Source organism: Erythrolamprus reginae, chromosome 3 (genome assembly GCF_031021105.1).
Source record: "Erythrolamprus reginae isolate rEryReg1 chromosome 3, rEryReg1.hap1, whole genome shotgun sequence".
In the NCBI taxonomy this organism is placed as follows: Eukaryota; Metazoa; Chordata; class Lepidosauria; order Squamata; family Dipsadidae; genus Erythrolamprus; species Erythrolamprus reginae.
The window spans coordinates 4,116,180-4,139,705 of record NC_091952.1 but is presented as its reverse complement, the minus strand read 5'-3'; the positions used below and the strand labels follow the sequence as shown (position 1 = coordinate 4,139,705).

At 47.5% G+C, this 23,526-nt stretch overlaps 1 protein-coding gene across 1 annotated transcript in view; it reads right to left on the bottom strand.

Annotated features, from left to right (window-relative positions):
- Positions 1 to 19,919, bottom strand: part of FKBP1A (FKBP prolyl isomerase 1A) — a 37,468-nt gene extending 17,549 nt beyond the window's left edge. The window contains exons 1-2 of the mRNA XM_070744413.1: positions 19,883 to 19,919; positions 19,646 to 19,693 (exon numbers count right to left, since the gene is read on the bottom strand). Of these exons, the coding sequence (XP_070600514.1) occupies positions 19,646 to 19,693; positions 19,883 to 19,919 (85 nt within the window). The remainder of the gene's footprint in view (positions 1 to 19,645; positions 19,694 to 19,882) is intronic.
- Positions 19,920 to 23,526: the final 3,607 nt, after the last annotated feature.

Here is a 23,526-nt window from a genome sequence, read left to right as displayed (position 1 = left end):
ATCCTCTGTCCATGGCTGGAGACTTCCACCACTTGAAGGATCTGCGAACACTCAGTGGGATGACAATGCGTCGATTTGAGTTGCTGTGCCCCGATCTCTGAAAAGGCAATAGTAGCCACTGGAGTTCCCTAGCATGAAGGCGAGCCCAGGGAATGATGCCTATGCATGACACCATCTTCCCCAAAAGGGAAGATAGAGTAACTATGGATACTGAAGGCTTAGATAAAATGTTAGAAATTAACTCCACTATACTGAGTTTTCTCTCGGGAGAGAGAAAAACCTGGGAGGATTTTGAATCAATAATGGATCCCAGGTGAGAAATGGAAGTGGAAGGTTGGAGGTGACTTTTATCAAAGTTGATGGAAAATCCATGGTCCTGGAGGACTGACATGGTGACAGAAAGGTCTGTTTTCACTCTCTCTAGGGAGTTCCCATGAATTAAAATATCATCAAGATAACATAAAATGTGGATGGGAGACGCCCGGATATAGGCCGCCAGGGACCCCAAGAGCTTTGTAAAGACCCGAGGGGCCGAGGAGAGGCCAAATGGCATCGCCCTATATTGGAAATGCCTGCCTTGAAAAGAAAAACGTAAAAATTTTCTGTGGCACTTGGCTATAGGAATGTGAAGGTAAGCCTCAGTGAGGTCTAAGGAGACCATGAAATCTCCCGAGTGAATGGCGGCCAAAATAGAAGACAAGGAGTGCATCTTAAACTTCCTATATTTGATGAATAGGTTTAGTTTCTTTAAATCCAAAATGGCTCTCCAACCTCCGGAGGACTTTGGAACCATAAATAGGATGGAATAAAAACCTAGGCCCCTCTGACCGGAAGGGACCGGTTGAATGGCTCTGATGGACAATAGATGAGAAATGGCCTCCTCCATACGGTTACAATCTGAGGATGACCTGGGAGAAGGGCAGGAAATAAAACGTTTTGGGGGAGGAGAAATAAATTCTAAAAGAAGGCCTGATTGAACAGTGTCAATGACCCAAGGGTCCTTGGAGGTGAGACGCCAATTAGAGGCGAAATGAGCCAGGCGACCCCCTATGGGAATGGAGGTAAGATTACCATCTAGGTTTTTTTGAAGTCCTGTTAGAGGAAGCTCCCCTTTGGAAACGAAACCCTCTACCCCTGGAGTTCCTGCCTTGGGAACGAAAGCGGGGGGAATACTGACCTGGAGATCTCTGATAGGAAGCCGCTTGCTCTTGCTGGCGCCCTGGGCGACGAAAGGACTGCGTTTTGGTAACCTTTTTCGTGGTTGGACCCAAAACCTTCTTCTTGTCCGAGGTCTCCGTGAGGAGTGGATCCAGAAGATCACCGAAGAGAAGGTCGCGCTTTAAGGGGCCCTGGGATAACTGCCACTTTTGGCGAACTCCCGCTTGCCAAGGGCGAATCCATAGGAGTCTTCTTGCCGTTGTAGAAGCTGCAATAGACTTAGCAGAAAATCTAGTAGATTGTAAGGTGGCATCAGCCACGTACTGGGCAGCTGCAAAGACCTTGTTGAAGTCTTGCTGACCTCTCAAGTCATCGGGAGGAATGTGCTGTTGAAGTTGGCGAAGCCACAGCAGCATGGCTCTGGAGAAGAAGGAGGCCGCTGCAGAACTTTTAATAGCCCAGGAATCAGCGGTGAATCCTCTTTTGAGCATTTGCTCGATGCGCTTGTCCTCTGGGCGGAGGACTTCCTCCGCCTCGCCTGGCACAGCCGCTGCCGAGTGAAGAATCTTGACAGGTTCATCTGGTTTGGGAAAGGATAGAAGCTCTTCATAGGAAGAAGAGAGTTTATACAACTTTCTGTCCTTGGTAGAGGGATTAAGGCCAGAGGCTGGAAAATCCCACTGTTTGAGTAAGGCATCTTTAAACAGTTTAGGCATAGGAATTACCTCGTTATCCTCCTGTTCCTCTGTGAAGTAAGGTAGATTCTCCTCCGGGGGATCAGTGGAAGTGGAGGCTTGTTTCTCCTGGGCCGCTAATCCCGTAGAAATTCTAGCTTTGAGGAGGAGAGATTTGAATAGTTGAGAAGGAAAAATAGTAATTGGAGGAGGGACCTTTATTTGGGATTCCTCATCCTCTGATAATCCCTGAAAAGGGTCTTCATCCTCCTCTACATCCTCATATTCATCCTGGGAGGATTCTGAATCATCCTGAATAGGAGCTCTGACCGCTGGGGAAGAACCCAAGGGGCGGGAGGAACGAGAAGGAGGAAGAGGTAAGGGAAGCTCATTGATGGTAGAGAGTTTGGCATCAATGGCTTTGGACAACACAGCAAAAATAGATTGGAACTCAGGAGGTAAACTGGAAATATCAGCAGAAATGGCAGAAGAATCCCTAAAGGCCTGGGAGGATCCTGGCTGGGGGGAATCTTCAATAATATCTGGTTCCTCTGGACCTATGCCCCATAGGTTAGGTTGGGGTCTGTCTAGGTTTGGCTCATCCAGAGATAACACAGGGACCCCAGAGGGAGGCAGACTAGAGGCCTCTGGTGGGTCTTGACTACTGATTACTTGGGCCTGCACTTTCAAACGTTTGGCTGATTTGTCATGAATTTTTTGTAGGGCTAGGTCCCTTCTCTTCTCGGCCCTGGTGACCTTGGTCGAGGGGCGGGCCCCTGGAGAAGAGGAGGAAGAGGCCTGGGGGATACTAGTAATCTCATCGCCTGTAGGCCTGGCCTCTCTGGGACCTTTAGTTGTGCCTCTCTTGGGAAAGGAAGCCATAGTCTGACAATTAACAGAAGACAAGGCTGAGCCAATAATTAAATAATAAGGAGAAGAATTTCAAGGACTTCCCAAGAGGAATGGATCCTGCTTCGAGGCCTCGAAGCTGCTGAAGAGTGAGGACAATCTGGGCAAACCCAGAGTTCGTGCCCCCAAATCCAGCGGGGCCAGCCTCCCTAAACTTTGTAATTAAGTAAAACCAAGGCACTCTGGTTGGAGGCTTAGCCGGTGGAGAATTTAGCCTGGGACCCCCAAGGCCCGCTCCCGGATCCACGCGGTGGACTGAGGCCTACGCGGCTGGCAGAAGGCCAACACGAGAGGCCTAGATTTTTAAAAAAGGGCGCGAAGGCCTTCGCGCCGAAAAAATCGCTCCGTAGAAATTCTTAAGGGGAAAGCGATCGACTAAGTCCAGGAGACTAGAAGGCGTCTCACTCCGCAGGAGGTATTTTATAAGCCCTTAATATTTTTGTATACAATAAATAATCAATAATTCAATGGATAAATACTTGCACCGGGACCTCCAGGCCAAGGGATTAGAAGAATCCACAAGCGGCCGCAGGAATCGTAACCGGCAAAACCGCCGGGGGAAAACGAAACCGCAACTTCTCCCAAGGAAAAAAGCCTAGCCGCTTTTATTCTTTTTTTCTTTTAAACGGCTGGCGCAATTAGTGCAAGTAAATAATAAAAGACAATAAATCTTACTACTTTTTGAAGGAAAAGATCGAAGGGAAGGTGTTAGAATGTTGAACGAGCTATCACATACAACCGCAGGATATGCGAACTGAGCGAATTCTGGGGAAGGGGCGGATCCGGCAAGCTTTTTTAATACTAGGCTCAGTTCCACCGGATTGGACATGAGCAACCCATGTGACTGCTGGACCCGCTCCTTCAGTACGGAGAACAGCATTCACCCACTGGGCACGGCAACGCTCAGAACCGACACACAAACCCTTGAGGACCCAATGAAAACGAGGGGGGTCAATTGATGGATTAGGAGGCTAAAACGTACAAACGCTTGCAGGAATTGAGCGAGGTCTATTTTAGAAACCTAGACTTGGGGTTAAATAAAGGCCACCCTCCTGTCGTGTCCCAACCCCACCCTGTCCCTTAAGCTGCTGTTTGGCAAACTCTCCCCCCCCAAGCCACATACAACACTTTTGGCTTCAATTATAGCACTATTGCATTTAGACCTATATACCCTGTTTCCCCGAAAACATAATTTTCAGGGGATGTCTTATTTTTTTTTTCAATGAAGAATTCACCTTTATTGCTGAACAAAAGAAATGAACATTTATTATATACTGTACAGTAGTTGTCATCACAAACCAGCATAACCAGACAAACTGTGATTGTAATTTCTTACTGCTACCGTACTGTTATTTCCATGTAAGAACAAGGGGACACAATCTGAAGTTAGTTGGGGGAAAGATCAAAAGCAACGTGAGAAAATATGATTTCACTGAAAGAGTAGTAGATCCTTGGAACAAACTTCCAGCAGACGTGGTTGGTAAATCCACAGTCACTGAATTTAAACATGCCTGGGATAAACATTGATCCATTTTAAGATAAAATACAGGAAATAGTATAAGGGCAGACTAGATGGACCAGGAGGTCTTTTTCTGCCGTCAGTCTTCTATGTTTCTATGTTTCTACAACAATTATACTTTCTTCAAATTTATGTTATACATGTTCTGTTCGGAAATGCTACAAAACGAAACGTCTCCTATGTCTTACTTTTATTATAATAGTAATAATAATAATAATGATAACAACAACAACAATATTTATGAGATTTGCCACCCCTCTCCGAAGCCTTATACAGTGATACCTCATCTTACGAACCTAATTGGTTCCGGGACGAGGTTTGTAAGGTGAAAAGTAAGACGAAACAATGTTTCCCATAGGAATCAATGGAAAAGCAATTAATGCGTGCAAGCCCAAAACTCACCTCTTTTGCCAGCCGAAGCGCCCGTTTTTGCGCTGCTGGGATTCCCCTGAGGCTCCCCTCCATGGGAAACCCCAACTCCGGACTTCCGTGTTTTTGTGATGCGGCAGGGGGATCCCAGCAAGGGAATCCCAGCAGCGCAAAAACGGGTGCTTCGCTGGCAACGGAAGTCCGGAGGTGGGGTTTCCAGCGAGGGGAGCCTCAGCGAAATTGCAGCATCTCAAAAACACAAAAATTGCAGCATCGCAAAAATCCGTGTTTTTGTGATGCTGCGATTTCGCTAAGGCTCCCCTCGCTGGGAAACCCCACCTCCGGACTTCCGTTGCCAGCGAAGCGCCCGTTTTTGCACTGCTGGGATTCCCCTGCAGCATCGCAAAAACATGGAAGTCCGGAGGTGATGTTTCCCATGGAGGGGAGCCTCAGGGGAATCCCAGCAGCACAAAAACGGGCGCTTCACTGGCAACAGAAGTCCGGAGGCGGGGCATCCCAGTGGCGGTGGCTTGGTAAAAATAGTTTGGAAGAAGAGGCAAAAAAAATCTTAAACCCCGGGCTTGTATCTCGAAACGTTTGTATGACGAGGGGTTTGTAAGACAAGGCATCACTGTATTAGGCAATTCTATGAAACCTCTCCTATGTCTTACTTTCGGAGGTGACTTATTTTCGGGGACAATTAACCAGTGGAACTGCTTACCACCAGAGGTTGTGGGCGCTGCATCCCTGGAGGATTTTAAGAAGAGAATGGAGAGCCCTTTGTCCGGAATGGTGTAGGACAGTGATGGCGAACCTATGACATGGGTGCCACAGGTGGCACGCGGAGCCATATCTGCTGGCACGTGAGCCACTGGAGCATAGCTCAGCTCCAATGTGCATGTGTGTGCTGGCCAGCTGATTTTTGGCTCACACACAGGCTCTGGGAGGGCGTTTTTGGCTTCCCGAGAGCCTCCTAGGGGATGGGGGAGGGCGTTTTTACCTTCCCCGGGACTCAACAGAAGCCTTTGGAGCCTGGGGAGGGTGAAAAATGAGCCTACAGGGCCCAGTTGTGAAACAGGCCGTTTCTGGCCCTCAGAGAGCCTCCGGGTGGCGGGGGAAGCTGTTTCCACCCTCCCCTGGCATTGAATTATGGGTATGGGCACTCGCGCATGTGCGATAGTGTGCACGCACGCTCTTTTGGCCCCCGAGGAAAAAAAAGGTTCGTCTTCATTTGTGTAGGGCAATGATGGCGAACCATTTTTGGTTCATGTGCCAAAAGGGTTTGCGTGTGCTAGCATGTGAGCTCGTTCACACATCCATTCCTTTCCCCACCCCATGCATGCGCCAACACCCCTGCACTGCCCCAGCGCATGCGCATAATCCCCCCTTCAGCTCCATGCATGCGTACAGGCCTCACTGAGGCCTAGGACGGTGAAAGAAACAGTCAAGCTGGAAGTTTGGAAAAATGGACTTCCGGTTTGCCCACTGGGCTGTTTTTCGCACTCCCGAACCTTCAGGGAAGGATCTTGAAGCCTCTAGAGCAGTGTTTCCCAAGCTTGGCAACTTTCATTCATTTTTCATTTATTCATTTGTCCAATACACAAATACATAGGAAGAAAATAGACATGTGATAATATAAAAGAGGGTGAAGGTGAACTTAGAGGAGAGGATATATGAAAGGAAGAGAATATATATGATAAGTGAAAGAAAGGAAAGACAATTGGACAGGGGATGAAAGGGACACCAGTGCACTTATGCACGCCCCTTACTGGCCTCTTAGGAACCTGGAGAGGTCAATCGTGGAGAGTCTAAGGGAGAAGTGTTGGGGGTTAGGGGTTGACACAATTGAGTCCGGTAATGAGTTCCACGCTTCGATAACTCGATTGTTGAAATCATATTTTTTACAGTCAAGTTTGGCGCGGTTTGTATTAAGTTTGAATCTGTTGCGTGCTCTTGTGTTATTGCGGTTGAAGCTGAAGTAGTCATTGACTGGTAAGACATTGCAGCATATGATCTCGTGGGCAATACTCAGATCGTGTTTTAGGCGCCGTAGTTCTAGGCTTTTTAGGCCAGGATTGTTAGTCTATTTTCGTAGGGAATTCTGTTTCGAGTGGAGGAGTGAAGGGCTCTTCTGATGAAATATCTTTGGACATTTTCAAGGGTGTTGATGTCCGAGATGTGGTATGGGTTCCAGACAGATGAGCAGTAGTCAAGGATGGGTCTGGCAAAAGTTTTGTAGGCTCTTGTGAGTAGAGTGAAGTTGCCTGAGCAGAAGCTGCGTAGGATCAGGTTAACAACTCTAGAGGAATTCTGGGAGTTGAAGTCCAGGTATCTTCAAGTTGCCAAGCTTGGGAAACACTGCTCTAGGGTGTGAAAAACAGCACAATGGGAAAACAGGAAGTCCGGTTTTTTGAATTTCCGGTTTGCCAGTTAGGCAGTTTTTTGCACTCCAGGTTTTAGGGGACTTCCCTGAAGCCTCCAAGAGGGCGAAATGGTCTTCTCTGAAGCTGAAAATAAGCTGGCTAGCCAGGAGCTGACCTAGGGCAACACCTCACGTGCCTTCAGATAATGGCTCCATGTGCCACCACCTGTGGCACATGCGCCATAGGTTCGCCAGCGCTGGTGTGGGGTCTCCTGCTTGGGGAGGGGCATTGGGCTAGAGGACCTCCGAGGTCTCTTCCAACGCTTCTCCTGTTTAACCAATTTAATCCAGACAAGTGGAGCTGACGCAGGAACATTCGCCCACACACAGCGACTCAAGCTGGGCGCTCTCGGCAACCTGACGTGGGTTTAGCTTTCATTTGGGCAGCTGGAGCGAGAGCCACGAGCCCCGGCAGAGAGGCAAAACAGCATCAGGAAGCCAGATTCAGGGCCTAAAATTAACCCCCCCCCCCCCCCCCCCCCCAGGCTTGTCCCAAACCCAAACTTTTCGGGACACTGCTGGCTGGCAAACACTCGCCCCCCCCCCCCAGCCCAAGCCACGTACCACCTTTTCAGCTGCAATTGAGCCCCAAAATTTGTGTCGCTCCTTTTGTTTTTGCCCCCTTTTTACCACCTCACTTGCCACCGTTGTTACGTGAATCACCGCCATTAGAGAGTCGCGTGGTTGTTGAGCGAATTGAGCTCCCTCCCCATTGGCCACAAAATAGGAATAGCACTTAGACTTATCTACCACTTGCTTTCACAGTCCTCCTAAGTGGTTTACAGAATCAGCACATTGCCTCCAACAATTTGGGCCTGGAAGGAAGGAAGGAAGGAAGGAAGGGAGGGAGGGAGGGAGGGAGGGAGGGAGGGAGGGAGAAGGAGGGAGGGGGAAGGAAGGAAGGAAGAAGGGAGGGAGGGGGAAGGAAGGAAGGAAGGAAGGGGGAAGGAAGGAAGGAAGGGGGAAGGAAGGGGGAAGGAAGGAAGAAGGAAGGAAAGGAAGGAAGGAGGAAGGAAGGAAGGAAGGAAGGAAGGAAGGAAGGAAGGAAGGAAGGAAGGAAGGAAGGAAGGAAGGAAGGAAGGAAGGAAGGGCAATAGCACTTATATACCGCTTCATAGTGCTTTTCCAGCCCTCTCTAAGCGGTTTACAGACTCAGCCTCTTGCCCCCAACAATCTGGGTCCTCGTTTGACCCACCTCGGAAGGATGGAAGGCTGAGTCAACCCTGCAGTGCTGCAGTCTAACCACTGTGGAACCCTGGCTCATGCCGAAGGTGGGACTAGAACTCTCAGTCTCCTAGGGATTGGCTCAGAAACACCCACCCAGTTTCGTACCTAAGGCAAAACTAGAACTCATTGTCTCCTAGCGACTGACCCAAAGCTTTTGTGCTTAAGTTGGGACCAGACCTCTCCATCTCCTGGTGACTGGCCCGAAGACACCCAGCTGGCTTTTGTGCCTAAGGCGGGACTAGAACTCACCTGTCTCCTGGTGATTGGCTCAAAGTCACCCACTTGGTTTCATGCCTAAGGCGGGACTAGAACTCCCAGCCTCCTGGTGATTGGCCCAAAGTCACCCACTTGGTTTCACGCCTAAGGCGGGACTAGAACTCCCAGCCTCCTGGTGATTGGCCCAAATTCACTCCCCGAATACACCCCTAAGGCAGAACTAGAGGTCACTGCCTCTTGGCGATTGGCCCAAAGCTTTCGTGCCTAAGGCGGGACCAGCACTCTCATCTCCTGGTGATTGGCTGCCTCTCATGCCTAAGAGGAATGAGTACAACTCCCAGCCTACGGGTTTCTAACCTCGCCGCCTTAGCCGTTACGCCAAGCTGGCTCTCTGCCAATTTTTTTTCCCATTCTTTTTTTAAAATCCTGTTCTTCCTGTCAGCCCAGACGCAGCCTGTCATTTCCTTCCCCACCCAAGGGCAGCAGGGAAGGGAAACCAACAGATGGAGGAGGGGGGGAAGCAAAGAGAGACTTGAAGAGGAGCTGGGGGGGGGACCACTGTTTTAGAGGGGGGGTCTGAGTTCCCATTCATGGACAGATATTGGGGGGGTGTCTGGTAGCCATGCATTACCAAGGGTCCCCAAACTTTGCAACTTTAAGACTTGTGGACTTCAATTCCCAGAATTCAATTCCCAGAATAACTGGCTGGAGACTTCTGGGAGTTGGAGTCCACAAGTCTTAAAGTTGCCAAGTTTGGGGGCCCTTGCATAGGGGAACATTCAGGTGCCCCCCCATTAAAAAAAAGCATCAATCTGCCATGGATCCTGGCCTTTAGTACATCTAATGCCCAGCCCCCCTGCCCCCCCCCCCCCCAGGGAAATCTGCCTTCCAGCCTCCTGACCTTCCTGTGAAAACCAGGCTCTGCCAGATGGCTTTGGGACCCCCCAATGGGGACATTTTCCCACTGGGGGTGGGTGGATGGGCCATAAGGAGATCCCATTCTCCCCCACTGCATGCCACGTCCCCTCCCCCCTCATCTTTTTTACCTTAATTTTAACCATGATTTATAACTTTGTTGTAGACAGATGACGGGGGGGGGGGGGGGAGAGAGAAAAATGATAGAGGGGGAGGAATGATAAGAGATAGATTGGCAGATGGATGGAATCAATGGATGGGTGGACAGACAGATGGGGGCTAGATGGATGGTAGGTAGGTAAATAGATTATGCAGATGGATCGATGGATGGGTGGATGGACAGATATTTAGATGGATGGTAGGTAGATGAGATAAAGAAAGACAGACAGAAATTAGATGGATAATAGGAAGGTGGATATATGATGCAGACGTGGTTGGTAAATCCACAGTAACTGAATTGAAACATGCCTGGGATAAACATATATCCATCGTAAGATAAAATACAGGAAATAGTATAAGGGCAGACTAGATGGACCACGAGGTCTTTTTCTGCCGTCAGTCTTCTGTGTTTCTATAGATATAGTAGAAAGATACACAGATAGACAGAGACAGATAGATATAGACGGATGGATGGAGGGATGGATGGATGGAAGGAAGGTAGGCAGGGAGGCAGAAATTAGATGGACGGTAGATAGGTAGGTAGATACATGGTGTAGACAGAGATTAGATGGACGGATGATGGATGGATAGAAGGTAGACAGACAAACAGACAGAAATTAGATGGGTAGTAAGTAGGTAGATAAATAGTGTAGATGGACAGATACACAGATAGACAGAGACAGAATGGACAGAGATTAGATAGATAGATAGATAGATAGATAGATAGATAGATAGATAGATAGATAGATAGATAGATAGATACCCTGTTTCCCCGATAGTAAGACACCCCCGATTGTAAGACGTATCGGGGGTTTCAGGGGGGTTGGCTAATATAAGCCGTACCCCGAAAGTAAGACATATGTCTTACTTTTGGGGAAACACGGGGGGTATTGCCGGGGGGGGGGGAGCCCGATGACGTCGCTTCCAAGCTCCCCGTGCGCCCCTCGCCTTCGCCTCGCCGCGGCGCCACCGCCTCTTCCCCGGCTTGGCAAAGCGAAGGACGGCGCTGGTCCGAAGCGAGCCGAGCGGGCGGTGGCTTGCAGCGAAGGCGCTCGTCCCAGCAACCGAGTCCTGCCGAGGCTCGGCTGCAAGCGGCCAGCGAGGCCAACCAGCTCCGAGGCGAGCGGCCGGAGCTGCGCCCTCCTTCGCCCGCCTTTCCAGCAGGCAGGTGGGGCTGCCCAACTGCGCAGAGCGGCTCCTCCCCTCCAGACACACGCTTCCCCGACACGCGTCTGTGGCTCCACGCGTGCACGCCGCTTGGAGCCCTGAGGTTGAACTTGGAAAAGGGCTCACGAGGCTCCTGTCCCGCGGCTGCCCTTCTGGACTCTGGGGAGATGCCTTCGGGAACACGACCCTTTCAATTTTTTTCCAATGTAAGACATACCCCGAAAGCAAGACGTAGTGGGGCTTTTGGGGGTAAAAAGGAAGTAAGACACTGTCTTACTTTCGGGGAAACACGATAGATAGATAGATAGATAGATAGATAGATAGATAGATAGATAGATAGATAGACAGACAGACAGACAGACAGACAGACAGACAGACAGACAGACAGACAGACAGACAGACAGACGGACGCATGGAAGGTAGACAAACAGACAGACAGACAGAAATTAAATGGATTGTATATAGGTAGAAACACGATGTAGATAGACAGATACACAGAGACAGACAGACAGATATAGACAGACAGAGATTAGATGGCTGGATGGTAGGTGGATAGACAGATAAAGAGAGTGAGACAGACAGACAGACAAAGGGAGATTAGATGGATGGTTGGTAGGTAGGTAGGTCAGTAGGTAGATGATGAAGATGGATGGATGGGCAGAGATATAGATGGGTGGTAATGAAAGAGTAGAGATGATTTACAGATAGGATGGATATAGATAGTAGATATAAATTAGATAGCCTGCAGTAGTACATCCTGATAGATGATAAATACAGAGGGGGGAGAGAGATGAGAAAGATATAGAGACAGAGATATATTTGTATAGTTTCATTGCTTTTAACCCTGTTAAAGCTCCCCAGAGTTGCCTTACGGCGAGATGGACAGCAAACAAAATTTAATACATAAAATTAAATAAACCCGGAAGCATCAAGCTACAATAGCCACAGGGCAGGAAGGACCAGAAATTACCCCCTGGGCATTTTCCTTGATGTGGTTTCTCATCTATGATGCAGGGGGGGTCTCCAACCTTGGTCACTCAGGAGTTGGAAGTCCACAAGTCGCCCTGAGTCCTCGGCAGAGGGCCGGCATATAAATCCAATCAATCAATCAAGTCTTTAAGCGACTAAGGATTTTTACAAACCAACCAATCAGGTGTTTGCAATGGGGGTGTCCCTCTGACCTTCCTGCCAATCAAGCACTGTTGGGAGAATTGGCGCTAGGCTTATGGTTGGGGGCCACCACAACACAAGGAACTGGATTAAGTCCTCGGAGAGGGGCGGCAAACAAATCTAATAAATTATTATTATTAAATTATTAAGGGGTGGCGGCCATGTCCAGTCAATGAAGCAGTGGAAGTGATGTGCCGGTGTCTGGAGGCTGTTGGGGCCTGGATGGGTGTCAACAGACTCAAACTCAACCCGGATAAGACGGAGTGGCTGTGGGTTCTGCCTCCCAAGGACAATCCCATCTGTCCGTCCATCACCCGGGGGGGGGAAATCATTGACCCCCTCAGAGAGGGTCCGCAACTTGGGCGTCCTCCTCGATCCACAGATCACATTAGAGAAACATCTTTCAGCTGTGGCGAGGGGGGCGTTTGCCCAGGTTTGCCTAGTGCACCGGCCCTATTTGGACCGGGACTCACTACTCAGTCACTCATGCCCTCATCACCTCGAGGCTCGACTACTGTAACGCTCTCTACATGGGGCTACCTTTGAAGAGTGTTCGGAAACTTCAGGTCGTACAGAATGCAGCTGCGAGAGCTATCATGGGCTTCCCCAAATATGCCCATGTCACACCAACACTCCGCAGTCTGCATTGGTTGCCCATCAGTTTCTGGTCACAATTCAAAGTGTTGGTCATCACCTATAAAGCCCTTTATGGCACCGGACCGGGGTATCTACAAGACCGTCTTCTGCCGCACGAATCCCAGAGGCCGGTTAGGTCCCACAGAGTTGGCCTTCTCCGGGTCCCGTCAACTAAACAATGTCGTTTCTCGGGACCCAGAGGAAGAGCCTTCTCTGTGGCGGCTTCCACCCTCTGGAATCAGCTCCCTCCGGAGATTAGAACTGCCCCCACCCTCCTTGCCTTTCGTAAGCTCCTTAAAACCCACCTCTGTCATCAAGTGTGGGGGAACTGAGATATCTCCCCATTGCCTATGTAATTTTCTGTTAATGATATGACTGTATGTATCTTTTTTATATATTGGGGTTTCTTGTTTTTTAGACTTTTTAAATGTCTTATTATTATTTTAGATTCTAACTATTAGATTTGTCATTATATATTGTTTTTATCATTGCTGTAAGCCGCCCCGAGTCTACGGAAAGGGGCGGCATACAAATCTAATAAATAATAATAATAAATAATAATAATTAGAAAGGTTGGTAGAGTCAACGTTCCTCAACCGGATGCCCTCCGGGGGTCATCCAACCACCTTCACAGACAACCTGGCCTGGATCACTCCCGTGTTAGCTTCACACCTTCCAAGAACTCTTAATTCCGAGCCCCCACCGAGCTGCCTCTGCTGTTCCTCGGTTGCTTTTCCTTTTTTCTCAGCCTGCTTGCCAGAGAGATTCTCGTGGGTGGAGAGCCAGCAAGACAAGAGCTGGCTGGCTCCATTTTGCTGCAGGTGTCCATAACGGCAGAAAAAACAATGGCTGCCCACCTGCCTTCCATTGAGGACTTGTGGACTGCACGGGTCAAAAAGAGGGTGGGGAAAATATATACTGACCCTTTGCATCCTGGACATAAACTGCTTCAACTCCTACCGTCAAAAGGTCACTACACAGCACTGCAAACCAAGACAACTAGACTTCCCCGAATGCCATCACTCTGCTAAACAAATAATTCCCTCCACACTGTCAAACTTTTTACTAAGTCTGCAATATTATGACTACTAGTTTTTCTCATCATTCCTATCACCCTTTTCCTCCCACTTAGGAATGTATGACTGTAACTTGTTGCTTGTATCATTAAAATTTTATTAATATTGTTGCTTCGTTGTTTATTTGACTCCTATGACAATCATTGTGTTGTACCTCCTGATTCTTGACAAATGTCTCTTTTTCTTTTAAATACACTGAGAGCATCTGCACCAAAGACAAATTCCTTGTGTGTCCAATCACACTTGGCCAAGAAAGAATTATATTCTGTTCTATATTTTCTCTTCCATTCCATTCCATATTTTGCATTCCATATTTTCTATTCCATTTCATTCCATTCCACTTATATTCCATTCCATTCTCTATTCTATTCTATTCTATTTCATTCCATTTTTCTTTTCTGTTTCATTCCATATTTTCTTTTCTATTCTACTCTATTCCATTCCATTTTTTTCTATTCTATTCTACTCCATTCCATATTTTCCATTCCATTCATACAGGCTCTAAGCACAATTACAAAATTAAACAAGGAAGGAAGGAGGGAGGAATAGCAATAGCATGTAGACTTATATACCGCTTCATAGTGCTTTGAGAGCTCTCTAAGCGGTTTACAGAATCAGCATATTGCCCCCAACAATCTGGGTCCACATTTTAGAAAGGGAGGGAGGGAGGGAGGGAGGAAGTAGCAATAGCAATAGCATGTAGACTTATATACCGCTTCACAGTGCTTTGACAGCCCTCTCAAAGCGGTTTACAGAATCAGCCACTTGCCCCCAACAATCTTGGTTCTCACTTAACCCACCTCGGAAGGATAGAAGGCTGAGTCAACTTTGACCCTGGTGAGATTTGAACTGCTGAACTACAGCTAGCAGTTAGGTGAAGGAGCCTGCAGTGCTGCACTCTAACCACTGCACCACCCTGGCTCAGATTTACCCACGATTGTGATTTAGGGCTTGGAATTTCGTGCCATACCCCAAAATCCCCCAATGTCTGACTCCTTATCTACTGTGCAAGCAATCTTGAGATAAATGTTGGTGGTGTCACGGAAAAGTCAAGATGAAGAAAGATCATTATTCTCCCCAGATCATTGTACTGTACTTCAAACTTTGGAGGTTGGATGCTTCAATCTTTAGAGGACTGGAGGCTCAAACATAGGAAGAACGATTGCAGGAACTTGGTATGTCTAGTTTAATGAAAAGAAGGACCAGGGGAGACATGATAGCAGCCTTCCAATATCTCCAATATATACTGCTCAAAAAAATAATAATAAAGGGAACCCTCAAAGAACCCATCCTAGATCTGAATGAATTAAATATTCTCATTGAATACTTTGTTCTGTACAAAGTTGAATGTGCACAACAGCAGGTGAAGTTGATGGTCAATCAGTGTTGCTTCCTAAGTGGACAGTTTTAGTTCACAGAAGTTTGAGGGCAGAAAAAGACCTCCTGGTCCATCTACTCTGCCCTTATACTATTTCCTGTATTTTATCTTAGGATGGATCTATGTTTATCCCAGGCATGTTTAAATTCAGTGACTGTGGATTTACCAACCACGTCTGCTGGAAGCTTGTTTCAAGCATCTACTACTCTTTCAGTAAAATAATATTTTCTCACGTTGCTTCTGATCTTTCCCTCAACTAACTTCAGATTGTGTCCCCTTGTTCTTGTATTAACTTTCCTATTAAAAACACTTCCCTCCTGAACCTTATTTAACCCTTTAACATCTTTAAATGTTTCAAAAATGTCCCCCCTTTCCCTTCTGTCCTCCAGACTATACAGATGGAGTTCATTAAGTCTTTCCTGATATCTTTGGACCCGTTCAATTTTATCATCTGAAGAAATGAAGCAGATAAACAAGGCGATGGAAAAATTCCTCTTCTGTTGTTTATTTTACAGATTTTTTTTAAAAAAAACTTCCCAGAATGAAGTCCAGGTCTAGATAAGCATCTAATTGTCTTGTATTAGGGAGATCACTTCCTAACCATCTCGGTTTCAAGGTTGCTATAGCAATGTGTGCCTTTTAACCAACATTTTACTCACTCTGAATAGCCAAGACGGGCAGCATGTAGGTTTGATAAATAAAAATAAATCAAAAGGAGCAAAAAACAAGATCGAGAGATGAGAGATCTTTTGCAAAAGGGGGTTTCTACCAGGAGACTAAAAGATTTACCATGTCAGAATCTTGCACATACCGTATTTTTCGGAGTATAAGACGCACCAGAATATAAGAACATCTCCGGGACCGCCTTCTGCCACACGAATCCCAACGACCGGTCAGGTCCCACAGAGTTGGCCTTCTCCGGGTCCCATCGACTAAACAATGTCATTTGGCGGGACCCAGGAGAAGAGTCTTCTCTGTGGCGGCCTCGAACCTCTGGAACCAGCTCCCCCCAGATATCAGAGTTGCCCCCACCCTCCTTGCCTTTCGCAAGCTCCTTAAAACCCACCTCTGTCATCAGGCATGGGGGAACTGAAATTTTTTCCCTTCCCCCTAGGCTTATAGAATTTATACATGGTATGCTTGTTGGTATGATTGGTTTTTTAAATTGGGGTTTTTAGATTATTTTTTAATATTAGATTTGTTACATTGTTTTCTTTATTGTTGTTAGCCGCCCCGAGTCTTCGGAGAGGGGCGGCATACAAATCTAATAAATGAATGAATGAATGAATGAATGAATGAATAAATAAGATGCAGCTTAGTTTTTGGGGAGCCAAATAGGGAAAATAATCTGTTTACCGGGTATTCATCTGGCTAGCGTCCTTAGTCTGGTCAGTTTCAGGACATTATTTTATCCCCTGGTTTATGGCTTAACAAATTTATTCAGAGAGAGTAACAATGAAAGAGCTTGCAAGCCAGTAAGAGCTGGGAACATCATTAACACCTGGGAAGAAACATTTAGAGCAAGGAGAGCAATGCAAAAAAGACCTGCAAAGACTTAGGGCTTGGAAAACATTCTTCTTTGCAGAGAGTAACAATGAAAGAGCTTGCAAGAGCTGGGTACATTAATAGTACCTGGTAAGGGCTTGAAAGAAACATCTGGAGCAAGTAAAGCAATGGAAAAACAACCCTACAAAGACAGGGTTTGGGATACATTCTTAGCAGAGAGTAACAATGAAAGAGCTTGCAAGCTGGTAAGAGCTGGGAACATCTGGTTAGGGCTGGAAAGAAACTTACTCAGAGCAAGTTAGAGTAATGAAAAAAACCCTGCAAAGACTTAGGGCTTGGAAAACATTCTTTGCAGACAGAAACAATGAAAAACCCTGCAAAGTAAAAAAAAACTTTTGGGTTTATTCTTGGGTCTATTCTAACATGCAAGAGAGCATCTTTAACCGAAGCAGTGCTTTAAAAAACCCAAAAAACTCACAGGATGAATTACTAAGCAACACGGACAGGAGCTGTCGAGAAAAGCTGCATTTTGCACTAATCAAGGCGGGGTGCAAATAAAAATAAAATCGAGGAAAAGGAGATACAAAAACGTGGAAAAAAATAATAAATAGGCAACCAACCACAACTTTGCTACCTGAGAAAAGTCAGGGAATATTTTTTTTTCTCAATCAAACAGCTCTTTAAAAGCACAACAATTTTGGAATCAGGAATGTGGATTTTTTCTCTCTCTCTCTTAGAGGGCATATTCCGGTCACCAACCCCCCCAAGGAGCAAAACTGCCAATGGAAAACACACATTTATTATTTAGTTATTAATTAATTAGATTTATATGTGCCACCCTTCTCCTGAGCGGCTTGCAACAAAATTGTACAAAGACGTACTCGTATAAATACATTTATATACCGGTATTTGCTTGGCAAATATATAAATGAAATCAAATAATAATTTATTTATTTATTGGATTTGTATGCCGCTGCTCTCCGTGGACTTGGGGGCGACTCACAACATGTCAACAATAAAACTGTACAAAATACAATTGGATCCAATTGATATGAAGAGTTCGTTTAAAACATTATAAAAGCTGAATATCAAAAATCACTCATTCAATACAAACTGAACCTACGAAGCAGAGGCTGGGCCACTGAATGCCATAATAAAAGTAAATGATTGATTATGAATGATTAATTGAATGAATGGCAATGACTGCATATGGATTTTTTAAAATGATTTTATAAATAACTCTTTTTTAACCGTAATTAGGTTTCTTTATACATATTGTTTTTCATTATGTCGAGACGTTTCGAGAAGGGCGGCGTAGAAGTCTAATTAATTAATACATTAATACAAAACATGTAAGAAATCTAATGTTAAAAACCCTTCAATATTAAAAACATATAATGTAATTTCTAAAACACCAATACATTTTAAAACAGCTTAGTCCAATCCACATAGCGTGGAACAGGGCAGAAGAGGGTGAAGTGCCATTGAGAGAATGGCAGGAAGGAAAAATTCACCATTAAGGAAGGGAGGGAGGGGGGGGGGCCTCAGGGTTGGGGGTCTGTATTCCGGGGAGGGCAAGGGCCAAGGGGCGTCCTGGAGGAGAGAAGCCCACCTGGAAGGCGAGGACGGAGGGGAATGGGAGGCAATGGCCAAAGGGCCAATCTGATCTGAAGGGTGCAGGTGCCAGGGCTGTTTTGGGGCGAGATGCCAGAAGTTGGGGGGGGGGCTGAAATACCAGCAGTGTGTGTGTGTGTTGGGAGGGGAAGATGCCAGGAATAGGAAGGGGGGACAAAATGCCAGGAGAAAGAGTGTGTTGATGGGCACGTATGGGTGTGAAGGTGCCAGCAGTATGTACACGAGTTGCTGGGGGCCAAGGGACTAGCAATGTTTGGTGGGGGGAGGACAAAATTATGTGTGTGAGAGACAGAAAGAGAGAGAAGGAAAAAGAGGGGGGGAGGGAAGCAGAGAGGAAGGAAGGAAAGAAAGAAAGAGGGAGAGGAAAACAGAGAGGAAGGAAGGAAGGAAAGAGGGAAACAGAGAAAGGAAGGAAGGAAAGAAAGAGGGAGAGAGAGAGAGGAAGGAAGGAAAGAAAGAGGGAGAGAAAGAAGGAAAGAGAGGGGGAGGGAAACAGAGAGGAAGGAAGGAAAGAGAGAGAGACAGAAGGAAATGGAGAAAGAAAGGAAGGAAGGAAAGAAAGAGGGAGAGAAAGAAGGAAAGAGAGGGGGAGGGAAACAGAGAGGAAGGAAGGAAAGAAAGAGAGAGAGAGAAGGAAATGGAGAAAGAAAGAAAGGAAAGAAAGAGGGAGAGAGAGAGAAGGAAAGAGAGGGGGAGGGAAACAGAGAGGAAGGAAGGAAGGAGAGAGAGAAAGAGAAGGAAAGAGAGGGGGGAAACAGAGAGGGAAGGAGGAAGGAAAGAAAGAGAGAAGGAAAGAGAGAAGGAAAGAGAGGGGGAGGGAAACAGAGAGGAAGGAAGGAAGGAGAGAGAGAGAAAGAGAAGGAAAGAGAGGGGGGAAACAGAGAGGGAGGGAGGAAAGAAAGAGAGAAGGAAATAGAAAGAAAAGGGAGAGAGAAATAGAGAAGGAAAGAGAGGGAGGGAAACGAAGGAAGGAAGGAAGGAAGGAAGGAGAGAGAAAATGTGCCAGAGGTGTGTCCATGTGTATTGGTGGGGCCAAGATTGTGTATTTCTCTGTGTGTGAGAGAGAGAGAGGGGTGTGTGAAGGATCCCAGGAGACAATGTTTGTGTGTGTGTGTAAGAAAGAGAGAAACTGGGGGAGGGGGCGATCTCAGGAGTGTGTGTGTGTGTGAAATATTGGGGACACCAAGCTTGTCTATTTCTCTATTTGCCTATTTCTGCCACTATATGTCAAGGGGGCACTATCCAAGCAGGAACCCCCTCCCTGACAGCTGGCCCCCTTTCCCAGCCTTTTCGGAGCCACCGGCTGGGGACGATGGGTAGCGGACCCTCCCCCCCCACTTGCCCTCCATGCAAAAGACCCCCATGTGTTGAGGGGGGCTCCCCTTGGGGCAACCCCTGAATGGAGGGGAGACGGGGGGAGCCTCCCCCCATCTCTACCTTTCGGGAGAAAGACCCTCCTCCCCTCCCCCACCCATTTCCCCTCCCCCCACCTCCCCCTCCCCCACTCACCCGTGTAGTGCACCACGCAGGTCTGGCCGCGCTTGGGGAAGGTCCTCCCTGCGGGGGGGGGGGGGAGAAAAGGAAACGACCCGTCAAGAGGGGGGGCAAGAGGGGGGGGCAAGAGGGGGGAGGGGGCTTTGAGGGGGCTCCCCCTCCCCTCAGATGACGACCCCTCCCCAACCCGGGAAGGGGAGGGGGCGTTGTGGGAGGCGTCCCACGCCCCCCACCCGGCCCGCCCCGCCTCACCGTCCCCGGGGGCGATGGTCTCCATGCGGACGCCCATTCTCGTCGTCCCGGCGTTTCGAAATCCGCACCGCGAGGACCGAGGCGAGGCGAGGCGCGGCCAGCGAGCGGCACGGACGGGAGCTGGAGGGGGGAGGGGAGGAGCCGCGCCTGCGCAAATGGGCCCTTCCTCCCCTCCCCGCCCGACCGCCCGGGGCCGCACTCCGCAACCCAGCAGGCCATGCGCGAGCGAGGGACTTAAACAGAGAGGGGGCGGAGCCAAGGAAGGCGGTGCCGCCGCCATTTTGGGCGCCTCATAAAGTGGTCGCCTTTTTCTGCCGGGTTGGGTCTTCTGTCCCCCGCTGTCCGCGTCCGGCGGGAGGGTTTTCAAAGACGGGCGTGGGGGTCTTTAACCGCGAGAGAGGCCGAAACGGTGCCGCCCACCGCCATCGTTCTCGTAGAACGCTTTTCCGGGTCATTTGCCTGCAGTACTGGCAGCGGCCGCTAGGGAGCACGCGCGAAATGGCATTCGGCGCCCTCTCGTGGTTGGGGCGCTCTCTCTCTCTGCACCTTATTTGCTGCAGAATTGGAAGCTTGCCAGTGAAGGGCGATGCTTACTAGCTCTCGAGGTTGCAATTGAGGGGGTGCTTGGTGCTCTCTGAACTTGGTGCTTTGCTTGCAGACGTTTCAGGACCCAACTAGGGAACAGCATCAGTGCTTGATGGGAGCGGGGTTTGCAAAAAGGCAGAGCCAGATACTGACAGTATGATCCTTGGTGCTAACTGAGCTTGGCTGTTTTCTTGCAGATGTTTCATAACCTAACTGGGGAACATCAACAGTAATTGAGGGGACGTTTGCAAGAGAGGAAAAGGAGTAGGAAGAGCAATAACAGCATTTAGACTTATAGACCGCTTCGCAGTGCTTTTCCAGCCCTCTCTAAGCGGGTTACAGAATTTTTTAAAAATCAAAATGTCAATGTGGCATGTGATAAATAAAAGATGGTAGCAGGCACCTCTGACAGCCTTCCCCTCCCCCAATTGAAACCAGTATGTCCAGCCCCCTTCCAGTATGCCTATGCCATTCTGCTAGCAAGAACAACCTGGCTTTAAACAGATTTTTAAAGTCATTAAACAAACCCATCATTAGAAACATGGAAGATTGACGGCAGAAAAAGATCTCATGGTGCATCTAGTCTGCCCTTATACTATTTTGTGTTTTTTATCTTAGGATGGATTTATGTTTATCCCAGGCATGTTACTGTGGATTTACCAACCACGTCTGCTGGAAGTTTGTTCCAGGGATCTACTACTCTTTCAGTCAAATATTTTCTCATGTTGCTTTTGATCTTTCCCCCAACTAACCTCAGATTGTGCCCCTTTGTTCTTGTGTTCACTTTCCCTCCTGAACCTTATTTAACCCCTTAACATGTTTAAATGTTTCAATCATCATTTCCCCCCTTTTCCTTCTGTCCTCCAGACCAGTGTTTCCCAACCTTGGCAACTTGAAGATATTTGGACTTCAACTCCCAGAATTCCCCAGCCAGCAAATGCTGGCTGGGGAATTCTGGGAGTTGAAGTCCAGATATCTTCAAATTGCCAAGGTTGGGAAACACTGCTCCAGTCCAGACTATACAGATTGAGTTCATTAAATCAGGAAAGACTTGGTCATAAAAATAGATACTTCTACTGAAGCCATTGAAGATTATTTTAATCTGCAATGAGATCACACACACCCCACACACCAATGCATATTATTTTAAAGGAGAATTTAATCTTGCAACTGGCAGACGTCAACCCCATCCAGCAAGAGTTGAAGTCCACCCCTCTTCAAATATTTATTTATTTATTCATTCATTCATTAGATTTCTATGCCACCCTTATTGAAGCGACTCAGGGCGGCGTACAACATTGTAAATAAAGATAATATATATGAGAAATCTAATTACATAGAAACATAGAAGTCTGACCTCCTGGTCCATCTAGTCTGCCCTTATACTATTTTCTGTATTTTATCTTAGGATGGATATATGTTTATCCCAGGCATGTTTAAATCCAGTTCCTGTGGATTTACCAACCATGTCTGCTGGAAGTTTGTTCCAAGCATCTACTACTCTTTCAGTCAAATAATATTTTCTCATGTTGCTTCTGATCTTTCCCCCAATTAACCTCAGATTGTGCCCCCTCGTTCTTGTGTTCACTTTCCTATTAAAAACACTTCCCTCCTGAACCTTATTTAACCCTTTGACATATTTAAATGTTTCGATCATGTCCCCCCTTTCCCTTCTGTCCTCCAGACTATACAGATTGAGTTCACTAAGTCTTTCCTGATACGTTTTATGCTTTTAATTATTTTAAAAGACGTGTGCAAAGTTAGTAAAAATCTAAAACCCTAAAATCTAAAATAGTCAAGATTGTAGGGGGGGGGGGGAAACTATTCTAAAAGATCTATAGATATGACACATCCTTCTTGGCACAGGAAAAAGCAGCATGTAGGCAGAATAAAATTAAAACTTTTTATTTTTTATCCAACCCCCCAAGTGGGAATTGCACAATTCCAGAGGTACCGGCAGGAAGAAACGGAAGCCAGTAATACCTTTGAAGCTGCAAAGCATAAATCCCAGCGTGTGACTTCTCTCTCTCTACTTCAAGCCCACGCTGAGCACCAGCGTATAAGTTACACCAGGACTTGAATGTCAAATTATATCCATTGTGGAGGTCCCTGGCACAGAAGGAACAAATGCCAGGGTTTTTTTTTTTTCTTAATTATTATTGATCTCCGGCCATCCAAAGACCTCCCCCCCCCCACCCAGGAAACTGGAAATAAAAGCAAGCAGTGTTGCGAGAAAGGTACAACTTGTACGCAGTTGCAGCCCACACTTCTTGCTGGGGGATTGCGGCCTTGGAAAGCATACAAACCGTTCTTTAACAGAGGCACGTAATTGTTCAGATGGGAACAGCAGCCCCGGTTGACTTCCTGGATCTTTTCCAGGAAAGGTGAGAGAGGAACGCACAAACACACACGGACAAGATGAGCTGGAACAAGAACTGACAGCGAGTGACCAGGCTGGTCAGAATTAGCAAGGCCTGCAGGCAGGCAGGCAGCAACAGAGCTCCACCGAGGAGTGTGAACCACCCGTTTTAGATGCCAGGGCTTGGAGAGTGCAGAGGAGGCAGGATCAGCTCAGGGGAGGAGGCTACTCACGAGGAGAGTGCCCCGCCCAGCTTCACCAGGCACAACTGAGGAATGAGACTTAAGGAGACGCTATGAGGAGGGGCGTTTGTCGGGAACAGCCGCTGAGTTCCTGGAGTGTTGTGTGCCGATGTTTGAACTTGCCAAGAATTCCCGTGTGGAGTTTTGGACCGATTATCTGGATCGTTTGCCCCCTGAACTCCTTGCTTTATACCAACCTTGGAAGGACGGAGTCAAACCTACTGAGATTTGAACTGCCAAATTGCTGGCAGCCAGTGAGCAACAGAAGTAGCTTGCAGTACTGCACTGAGGCTATGTGCCGGTGTCTGGAGGCTGTTGGGGTCTGGATGGGTGTCAACAGACTCAAACTCAACCCTGATAAGACGGAGTGGCTATGGGTTTTGCCTCCCAAGGACAATTCCATCTGTCCATCCATTACCCTGGGGGGGGGGGGAATCATTGACCCCCCTCAGAGAGGG